This window comes from Eimeria necatrix, genomic scaffold, assembly GCF_000499385.1.
Source record: "Eimeria necatrix Houghton genomic scaffold, Enh_scaff356, whole genome shotgun sequence".
NCBI lineage: Eukaryota > Apicomplexa > Conoidasida > Eucoccidiorida > Eimeriidae > Eimeria > Eimeria necatrix.
Genome location: NW_013654069.1, coordinates 24432 through 34883, shown reverse-complemented (window position 1 = coordinate 34883; position 10452 = coordinate 24432). Strand labels below are relative to the sequence as shown.

The 10452-nt window shown below is 53.7% G+C and overlaps 3 protein-coding genes across 3 annotated transcripts; 2 read left to right on the top strand and 1 right to left on the bottom strand.

Moving 5' to 3' along the window:
- Nucleotides 1-244: 244 nt before the first annotated feature.
- ENH_00046600 (hypothetical protein) lies at nt 245-3583 on the top strand (the record flags this gene model as incomplete). Its single annotated transcript, XM_013581035.1, has 7 exons — nt 245-304; nt 721-801; nt 1415-1575; nt 2333-2434; nt 2705-2830; nt 3085-3177; nt 3406-3583. The coding sequence occupies 7 exons, from the start codon at nt 245-247 to the stop codon at nt 3581-3583; spliced, it is 801 nt and encodes a 266-aa protein (XP_013436489.1).
- A 600-nt stretch (nt 3584-4183) lies between these two features.
- On the bottom strand, nt 4184-5918 carry ENH_00046590 (hypothetical protein, conserved; the record flags this gene model as incomplete). The annotated part of the gene is made up of 3 exons (XM_013581034.1): nt 4184-5159; nt 5372-5439; nt 5685-5918. 3 exons carry the CDS (start codon nt 5916-5918, stop codon nt 4184-4186), a joined length of 1278 nt encoding a protein of 425 aa, XP_013436488.1.
- Nucleotides 5919-6607: 689 nt separating this feature from the next.
- On the top strand, nt 6608-9315 carry ENH_00046580 (Chromosome III, complete sequence, related; the record flags this gene model as incomplete). Its single annotated transcript, XM_013581033.1, has 5 exons — nt 6608-7920; nt 8130-8193; nt 8469-8572; nt 8778-8972; nt 9135-9315. 5 exons carry the CDS (start codon nt 6608-6610, stop codon nt 9313-9315), a joined length of 1857 nt encoding a protein of 618 aa, XP_013436487.1.
- Nucleotides 9316-10452: the final 1137 nt, after the last annotated feature.

Sequence of the window (10452 nt, the reverse complement as noted above, 5' to 3'; positions counted from 1 at the left end):
CCATTAAGAGGCTCAGCTGCGTGCATGCATGCGTGCACTGCATGCATGCACGCAGTGCATGCATGCAGCGCATGCATGCATGCAGTGGGCAATGCATGCACCGCTGCATGCGGGGCTGTGTGTGTGCATGTGTGCGGGCTTTAAACGAAGGTTTGGCAAGTCCAAGTTTCTTGACCCTGTTCTTTATTCATCTCTTTTGAGATACTCTTTGGCTTCTCTCGATGACTTCAACTCCCACGCCCTGATGACTGTGCCCTGGGCCCTCAGCAGAGTCAACATTAGACACTCGGATGCACTGACGCAGGTGAGGGTTTGGGACAGGGTTTAGGGTTTAGGGTTTAGGGTTTAGGGTTTGGGGCTGGGCTACAGGGAGCAGTGACTGGGCTTGCGAAACGTGCGTTCTGGGCATGGGTTTAGGGCTTTGGGGTCGGCTTTGAGGGTTTAGGGTTTAGGCTGTGGGTTTTACCTTCGAGGGTTCAGGCTCGAGGGTTTGAATATTAGGGTTTAGGGTTTGGGGTCACTTCAGGCCGATAGTTCAGTTGGATAGAATGCCCGGCTACGGACCGGGTGGTCGTGGGTTCGAATCCTGCTCGGCCTACTTTTGAATTTGCATTTAACAAATTCGAATTTCACGAATTTGAATTTGACATTTTGTGGATTTGTTATTTAATTCCGCATGCAGTTCTTTTGGGGCTTTGCTGCGTCCGGGTGTACGTACAGGTGGGACAGGAAGCAGTGCTTAAGGCCCCGCTCATGAGGCCAGGAGATCTCATAAAAGTTGCAGTGGGTCTGGCGAAGTTGGTGAGTTTTTGCTTTGTTTTCTTTTTCTTTCTCTCCTTTAAATGCAGCATTTATTTGCCATTTAGTTATTTTGTTTGATCTGTTTGGTTCTTTTTGGAATATCTTTCTGAGGCCACTTATTTTCACAAAAATGTCCATTTGTTGAATTTTCTGGAGTCCGTTTTCCGCCTCTTATCATTTAATACTTTTGCGTCCTTCATTTTCTTTTTTCTGATGAGTTTCTCTCCCTATTTTTGCTTCTTTGGTTTCTTCTTGCTTTCTGTCTTGATTTTTCCGTTTCACTCTTTGTGGTTTTAGTTTTTTTCTTCCTTCTGTGCCTATTTGCGTCTTTTTATCTCGGTGTCGTTTGTCTTGTTATCCTTTTCCCTATCTTTTTACCTGCAGCAAATCTGTGTTATTATATCATTTGGTTCTGCTGCTGTAGCCATCACTTGCTGCTGCCTAAATGTGTTCAATTTTCCACCTCCATCTGCTGCTGCTGCCTTAGCTGCAGCAGCAACTATTGCCCTTGCTCCATTCTCTGCAGCGAACGCAGCAGCACCCAGCAGCACCCAGCAGCAGCAGCAGCAGCAGCAGCAGCAGCAGCTTTTTCCTGTCCTTTTCGTTTGTTTAGGGGGTCTGCCCGCCATCTCTTAGAGAGCGCCTCAGCGAAGTGCTGCTGCATGCACTCAAAGAAGCTCCCTCGCTGCAGTTTCGGGGCTGCATGCATCCGGTTGCAGCGATTGGGCTGTACACGCAGCCCCTGAAAATGTTTGTCATGGAAAGATTTTCAAAGTAGGGTTTAGAGCCCCCTAGGGTTTAGGTTTGAGGGTTTAGGGCTAGCCACAACTTAGCAGCCTTTCTGCGATGGTCACTAATTAAGCCTCAAGGCTTTTATTGGCTTTCCAACAAAGTCTTAGTGTGTGGTACTGCTGCTGCTCCTGCTGCTGCTAATGCTGTTTCCATTACTGCTGCTGCTGCTGTTGCTGCTGCTGCTGCGCTGTTTTTGCTTCTGCACATGCTAGTCATGGCCCCCACCGATGCGCTTGGCAGTGCTGCAGCAGCTACGGCTATATCGTGTTATTCGCGCTTCCATTGCTGCCGCATTCATTCCGCTGCTGCTGCTGACGCTGCTGCTGCTGTTGCTGCTGCTGCTGTTGCTGCTGCTGCTGCTGCTGCAGGGTGTTTATATGCGCTCGTCCTACGCACTTAGAGAAGGCGCTGCAGACAGCTGTTGCTGTTCGAGTGCTAGAGCCGCAGACTTGGGCAGCTCTTCCTCGCAAAGTTCGGCAGTTCTACGCCAGACTGAGGCAGGTTTAGGGTTTAGGGTTTAGGGTTTGGGGTTTAGGGTTTGGAGCTTGGAGTTCGGGGCTGAGGGTTTGACATTTAGCTGCGGGGACTTACTTGACTTGAGGATGAGCAGCTTAGGGCTTCAGCTGTAGAAGTGACGCTGCAGCAGCTGCAACAGCACGTGCGGTTGCTGCTGCTGCTGCATGCATCTCTGCTGCTCCTTCCCGCAATTTTGCTTCTGCATTTGCTGTTGCTGCTGCAGCTTGCGCCGTATTCCCTACCCTGTGCGTCGCCCTTCGCCTTTCCATTGGGAGGTTTCGGACTGTCTTGCTGCTCTCGGCGTTGCTCACCGCAACACATTTCAGTCAGTTGCTGCTGCTGCGTTGTTTGCTGCCTTGCATTGCTTCTGCTGCTGCAGTGGTTGCACCTGTTGCGTTGTTGCTGCTGCTGCAGTGATTGGTACTGTCTGCTGCAGCAATTGCTGCTGCTGTGTTATTGCCGCTGGTGCGGGAGTTGCTGTTGTTGCGTAGCTTTTGCTTCTGCAGTGGGTACTGCCGTTACGTTGCTGCTGCTGCTGCTGCTGCTGCTGCTGCGTTTGATCGCGTGTTTCGTCTTTTTGCTGCTGCTGCTTCAGTTGGGGTTGCTTCTGGATTGATATTGGAGAGGCGGAGGATAAGAGGCGCTGCATTTTTGTAGATGGTCCTGCTGCCTTCTACACTTCAACCACACAGTACACAGAGCCTGTGAAGCTGCAACATAGGTAGCTGCTGCTGCTGCTGCAGACTTTGTCGCCGCTGGGGGATTTGCCGCTGTTGCGGTTCTTGCTGCTGCTGCTGCTAATAATGTGCCGGTCAAGGCTTGCTGTGCTGCGCATGCAGCTGCTTCCGTTGCTCCTTGGGCTGCTGCTGCTGCTAGCGCGAGTGCTTCTGGCTTCATTGTTTTTATTAAGCATTTGTTTACCAATGTCTTGCCCAATTGCATATTCATTTTTTTTTCTTTCTTTAATTTTTCCAGAGTGCTGAGTGATCTCGGATGGGATATTCGTCGCGTGCGGTGGTTTGATTGGGTCGGCCTTAAGGACAAAGAAGACAAATTGAAGTTTCTGAAGTGAGCTGCTGCTGCTTCTGAGGCTGCTGCTGCTGCTGCTGCCGAGGTTGCTGCCACTGTGGTGCTGCTGCTACTCAACTGCCGTTCCTGCCGCTGCTGGAGCTGCAGCAGCCTCATTCCTGCTGCTGGAAGCTGCTGAGCTTGCTGCTGCTCTCACTCCTTTGCGGGCCTGGATACTTCCGGAAAGCAGCAGCAGCAGCAGCAATTCTGTGCGTTTCGCTGCTGCAGGGAACTGCGGGCTGCTCCCCCGCTGCCGTCCTTGCTGCCAGACCCTACCCATCCCCTGAGCGAAGAGGAGGTGCTGCAGCGTTTGCGGTTGGTCAAGCAGCGGCAGCAGCAGCAGCAAGAGGAAGCAGCAGCAGCAGCAGCAGCATCTAGCGGATCAGCTGTCGATCTGGATTTGTGAGCAAATCCTGTCAAGACACGCTGCTGCTGCATTCCTGCTGCAGCCGCTGCTCTGCTGCGTCCAGCGCCCGCAGCAGCAAATGTTGCCGCTGCTGAAGCATTGCTGGCTTTAGCTAAGACGCGGGAGTGGCGGCAGCAACAGAAGCAAGCAGCAGCTGCTTCTGCTTTTGCGTTTGCTGCAGTAGTAGCAGCAGCAGCTGCTGCTGCTTCTGCTGCTGCTGCTGCGAATTCATGTTTCTCCAACATTCCCATCTACGCACTGGTGATTAGGCACTGCTTACAAGATATATGGGCTTCCTTTGCCTTTCCTGCTGCTGCTGCTGCTGTCAGCTTGTGCTGCTGCTCGTGTCGCGTTTCCTGCTGTGCTCACGCTGCTGCTGCTGATGCCGCTGCTGCTGCTTTCTGCTTCCCAGCTGCCTGCCTGCCTTTTCTTTTTAAGCTGCTGCAGTTGCTGCGTCTCATATATATATATATATATATATGTATGTATATATATTTCTAAATATAAATAAAAGTAGCAGCAGCACTAATTGTAGAAAGAAAAACTGAAAAAAAAAGAATAAAGAAGCTGCCAAAGGAAGCAAAGGGTTCCAGCGGAAGCCTACAGGAAGTCGTCTAGGTTGTCGTCCTCTGCATCTTGCTGCTGCTGCTGCTGCTGCTGCTGCAGCAAAAGCTGCTGCTGCTGCTTCAGCTTCTGCTGCTGCTGCTGCTGACTGATGGACTGCTGTAGCTGCAGCGGTGTGCGCACTGTAGCCGCTGCAGGCGGCACGGGGGCAGGTGCAGCAGCAGCAGCAGCAGCAGCAGCAGCAGGAGCAAGGGGTGCTGCAGCAACAGAAGTTGCGGCGACGGGAGCAGCAGCAACGGGAGCTGGCGCAGCTGCAGCCCAGGGGGCTGCGGGCGGCTGCCCCACCTGCTGCAGCGGCTGCTGCTGGTGTGCCTGTTGATTCGTCTGCTGCTGCACTAGTTGTTGCTGGTGCAGCAAATGCTGCTGCTGTTGCTGCTGCTGCTGCATTTGCTGCTGCTGGTTCTCTAGATACTGCTGCTGCTGCGCTGTGGCCTGATGCTGCACCTCCTGCCCTTGCGGCTGCTGCTGTGGCTGAGGCAGCAACTGCTGCTGCGGCTGCTGCACTTGCTTCGTCGTTTGGTGCTGCACATGGTGCTGCTGTAGCTGCTGCTGCCAAGCATTTAGCTGCTGCGGTTGCTGCTGCGCAGTGGGGGGTGAAAGTATCGCCTGCGACTGCTGCTGCTGCTGCTGCTGCTGCTGCTGATCTGCTGCGGCAGATGCAGCAGCAAAAGGCTCTTGCTGCTCCTGAGGTGGCGTGAGCTGCCCCTGCTCCTCAAGTGCAGCAATGAAGGCATCTGCGTCTGCTGCTGCTGGTGTGTCAGCTGCTGCTGCAGCTGCTGCAGCTGCTGCTGCAGCGTCAATAAAGGCCAGCTGCTTCTCCAGCCCGTGCTGCCGCTCATGGTACTGCAGCGAAGCTTCAGACAGGAAGCAGCAGCAGCAGCCGCTGCTGCTGCAGGGGTACAGCGGCACAGAAGGCCCTATCTCTTCGGCCCCCTGCAGACGGCCATTGCACCTGCAGCAGCAGCAGCAGCAGCAGCAGCAGCAGCAGCAGCAGAAGCAGCAGCACGTAAACGCATGCAGAATGGCTGCAGCGGCAAAGAGACCGGCACCACGCCGTTGCGCAGCAGCAAACAATAAAACAAAACAAGCGACACAGCAGCAGCAGCAGCAGCAACAGCAACAACAACAGCAGCAGCAGCAGCAGCAGTAGCAGCTTGACCGTACACGCGGCATTGCCCTGTGGACAGCATTTGCTCAGTGCAAGACCCGCATGCCAAGTGGAGACAAGGAAGCTGCAGAAGCAAACAACAACTAAACCCTAAACCCTAAACCCTAAACCCTAAACCCTAGACGCTCGCGGGGCTCCTACTTGACGCCGCTTCGTCGCTGCAGCAGCAGCAGCTGCTGCTGCTGCAGCCGCTGCTGCGGCTTTTACTGCGGCTCATGCTGCGGCCAATAATCGTTGTAGTCTAGGGTTTAGGGTTTAGGGTTTGGGTGGGCACGAGGGTTTAGGGTTTAGGGTTTGGAGCTTGCTCACGGTTCTGCAGGTCTGGGCCATGGGAAGTGTACATACACTGCAAATGAAGGTCTTGGGATTGGCCACATAAATCACCTCGTGCTTTATCTGCTGCACTCGGGGCCTGACTGCAGCAGCAGCAACAGCAGAGACAGTCCGTGCTGCTGCTGGTGTCCCAGTTGCTGCTGCTGCTGCTGCAGGGGCGCCCGAGGCCCCCCTCCAGAAGCCAGTGCTGCGCAGCGGGGGCCCCAACATCTCGGCATGCGTTTCGACTGCAGCACCAGCCGCTTCTTGCTTTGGGTCCTGCTGCTGCTGCTGCTCCAGCTGCTGCTGTTGATCCTGCTGCTGCTGCTGCTGCTGTTACGGGTGCCCCTGCTGCTGCCGCTGCTGCTACCCTTACTGCTGCCGTGGACCGTGCAGCTCCTCCTGTCCTTCCTGCTGCTGCTGCGTACTCGAAAAGCTGTACGTGTGGCAGCTGCAGCTGCACGCGTTGCAGCAACTCCCAGGTGCTGCAGCAGCAGCAGCACAAAAGAGCAAAGGGAGTCGCCCTGAAACGCGGCAGACTTTTGTATTAAACTTCGATTTTGAAAAGAAAAATATTTGCCTCTAGTTAGAGTTTGCTGCCCTCACGGGGCTGCGCCCCTGGGCGCATGCAAGCTGCTGCTGCTGCTGCTGCTGCTGCTGCTGCTGATAAAAGTGTTAGCGCTAGAACGATTGCTTACTAATGTGTGTGAAGGTTACAAAACAGCATTTTCCCTGACCATGTAGCCGAGCCTGTTGGGCAGCAGCTGCAGCAGCAACACTGTTGCAGCGGGAGCAGCAGCTACATCGAAGGAGTAGTTAACACTGAAAAAACAATTCTTTTTAAAAAAGAAGAAAAAGAAACTGGAGAAAAGGGCGAGACCGCCTACGGAGTGTATGTACTGGTGATCCTCCCTCCTACGATGCAGTGCAGTGCATCCAAAGCAACCGTTGCTGCTGCTGCTGCGGCTGCTGCTGCTGCTGCCAGGGGTGTTTCCCATGCCAGCATTAAGGGTCAACTCGCCCTTGCGCAAAGACATGGCCAACACAGCATTGCTGCAGCAGCAGCAGGCCTGATCAGCCGCAACATTGGCAGCAGCATAGCCGCTGTCCGGGTCCGCTGCTGCTGCTGCTGCTGCTGCTGCTGCTGCTGCAGCACACGCAGCAGAGCGGGGACATGGCGCTGGTACTCAGTTTTAAGAGACGGTGATAGGATGAAGCGTGTTTTTGAGGAGGTCGCTGCTGCTGAGGAAGCGGCCGAGAAGAGCCCGAGTATCATCTACAGCAGCAGCAGCAGCAGCAGCAGCAGCAGCAGCGGTGGCAGCAGCAGCAAAACCAACAACAGCGGCATACGTTACGGCAGATTTCGCGGCTCCGGCAGAAAACTGGGAGCGAGGAGCAGCAGAGACAGCCTGGGGAGTGACGACATTTTGGACCTCGACCTTGAGGAGAGCAGCCACAGCAGCAGCAGCAGCAGCAGCAGCCACAGCAGCAGCAGCAGCAGCAGTTCCAGCAGCAACAACAGCGGTATGGAATCTGAAGGCGACACGCCGTATGGCGGTGATGCTACAGGTGATTCTCCATTACATGTGCATGCAGAGATTGTGCTATCCAAAGAGCAGCAAGAGATGTTTGCTGCAGCAGAGGCCGATGCAGAAGCAGCAGCAGCAGCTGCTGCTGCTGAGCGGCAGAAGAGCTTCCTTAACTGTGTTTCTGCTGCGGAGTCAGCCGAAGGGGGGCTGCGGGGGATGCTGCAGCAGTCCTTCGAGCAGCTGCTGCCTCCCCACATCGCTGCAGCAGCAGGACCGCCAGCAGCAGCAGCAACATCTGCAGCAGCAGCAACAGCAGCAGCAACAACAGCAGCAGCAGGTGATGGCACCCCCGAGTTTATTTGGGATGGAGATGATGATGCTACTCTTACTCCAGCCCAAAGGTTTTACAGAGACAACAGGGATCTGCTGCTGCAGCGTGCGGAGCAGTACCTGCGGGGGAAGCACGCAGCAGCAGCAGCAGCAGCAAGTGCTGCTGCTGCTCCGGGAGCTGCTGCTTCTGCTGCTGATGAAGATGAGGAATGGGATGATGCAGCACAAACACTGGAAGAGGACTGGAAAGCATTCTTCAATCCTGTTCACAAACCTCCCAAAGGCTTTCGCTGGCCAGTTCACCCTGCAGCAGGGTCTGCAGCAGCAGGATCTGCTGCTGCTGCTGCTGCTGCTGCTGCTGCTGTGCCTCCAGTGTAAGCCTGCTGGACCTAGCGAGACAATTGAACTTGTGCAGCGCAAGCAGCAGAATCAGCGGCAGCCTCGCAGTCCGCAGCAGCACTCGCAGCAGCACTCGCAGCAGCAATCGCAGCAGCAATTGCAGCAGCACTTGCAGCAGCACTTGCAGCAGCAGCTGAGGCACCTGAACAGCAGCAGCTTGCTGCACTGTGTGTCCTTGTGTCAGGGACTTGGAGTTTCGCACAGGCCAGTATCCGTCTTTGGATGAGTTCAAGTCTCTTCTGGCTCAGGTGAGGAACAGTGGCAGCAGCAACAGCAGCAGCAACAGCAACAGCAGCAGCAGCAGCAACAGCAACAGCAGCAGCAGCAGCAACAGCAACAGCAGCAGCAGCAACAACAGAAACAGCAAAACAGGCAGAATCCAGGAACCTCAACAAGTGCCGCAACCAAGCCTTCTTAGCACCTCGCGCCTATGTGTAGTGTTTCGGTTTCAGTTATCTTCCAATGGTTTCCAAGGCTGCTGCTGCTGCTGCTGCTGCTGCTGCTGCTGCTGCTGCTGCTACAGGAAGGCGTGACGGACGTGGTCTGTCTGAATCTGGAGGCTCTGCAGCGAAGAGACTTGGGGCTTGTTGCTTTTATTGGGACATGCGGAACGGCTGCTCATTGCAGGTTTGCTGCTGCTGTTGCGGCAGGTGCTTCTGCTGCTGCTTCTGCTGCGGTTTCTGGTGCTGCTTCTGCTGCAGAAGCTGCTGCAGAAGCTGCTGCACTACAGTCAAGTTTTGCTTTTTTTGCTGAGAATAGTTTTCTTTCGTAGCACTGCCTTTTTGTTCAGTCTTTAGGAATTTCTGTGCTGCTGCTGCTGCTACTGCTGCAGGAGGGTCTCTCGATTGCTGCGGTCGCTCATAAGCTCTCTGGAGATTCCCGAAGTATCCGACAGCTGCAGCTGCAGCAGCGGCAGCACACGGCGAAACAGGTCGCGGACAAGCAGCAGCAGCAGCGAGTGGTTTGTGGCTTGTCTCGGTCCAGTGTCTGTACACCTCATGACAGCTGCTGCCAGGGAGTTCTATGAGTGCGTTTTGCTGCTTCTGGAGCTGCTGCATCTGCCTTGCTGCTGCTGCGTTTTGTGCTTGTGGCAAGGTAGTTGCTGCCTTTCACTGGACGCTGTTGGGGGTCTTGTGCTGCTGCTGAGATGTGGACACCAGAAGCTGCTGCACTGCTTTGCTGTGTGCAGCGTAGAACGCCTGTGGAGCAGCAACAGCAGCACAGAGCAGCAGCAGTATGAATCGCAGGAGGAATTCGATGAAGACCTGCTGCATTTTCCAAACCTTAAGAGAGAGGGTGACGCGCTGCAGCAGCAGCAACAGCTAATGCTGCAGCCACTGCAAGAGAAACACGAAAGCCAATGCGAATAAATCCAAATTTGGATAATAAGTGCGCCACATTTCTCGTGGTCTAGCCGGCTAGCTCAGCAGCTGCTGCAGCAGCTCAGCAGCTGCTGCAGCAGCTCCTGCCGCAGCTGCAGTTGCAAAAGTAACAGGAACAATTCTGGCGCTGCAGATTTTGGTACAGCAACAGGCATTTTGCCATGTGTAATTTTTTTTTATGTGGCTGGCGGCCCGAGAGTGTGCACTGTACAGCCACTTCGTTTGCTGCAGTTGTAAGGCAAAGGTAAAAATCGCTTCTCACAAAATGATTTGCAAATCCTGCAGCGTTGAGAGGCGCAAATATCCGACCATTTCTGATTCAAGAGAATAGGAGTGGATACAGATTTCAATAATGCATGCAAGACAAAAACACCGAACAAATGAACAGCCACATGCAAACACTGACACACACCGCCTGCCCTGCGGGCTGGCACGACCAAATGAAAGCTCAGGCAAAAACCTCAAGCCATATATGGCAATTGTGAGCTTTAATAGTTGCTAATTAACCAGATCTGCTCAGGAAATTGAACTTTACTCTTTTTCAAGGTAGTATGGTAACGGGGCTGAACCACACAATTGAGTTGTCTAGCACAGAGGCATGTGTTCGCGGCCGCTCAAATTTCATTCTGGTTGAATCCCTATTTATATTTTTTTAATGTTAAAAGGAAACTCATTTAGTATTTCCTTTTTTTATTTACGGAGGGTTGGCCCCACGGGGGCGTCTAGCTCAAATGGTAGAGCGCTCGCTTAGCATGCGAGAGGTAGAGGGATCGATACCCTCGTCGTCCATTCTTTCTTGTCGTTCAAGTAGGAGATTTAAAGCTTTGCTGGTTTGCATTTGTGACTCAATTAATGTAAGAATTATCCCCGATATTTTTGAACTCCTTGTAATGGGTTTCCCCAGCATACGGCAGCACAACTGGATCAGACCACTTACTGCCATGCCGTCCTCTTCACTTTCCCCATCAGCTGCTGCCTTTCACCGCAAACAAATCGATTTTATTATATTCTTTAATTTGACTGTTTACTTCTCTAACTGCTAGTATGTTGACCCTGTTGCGCATGCAATATCTCGGGACCCGCCAAGCTTCTTCAGTGTGCTTTTTCCTGAAGACAATACCGTAG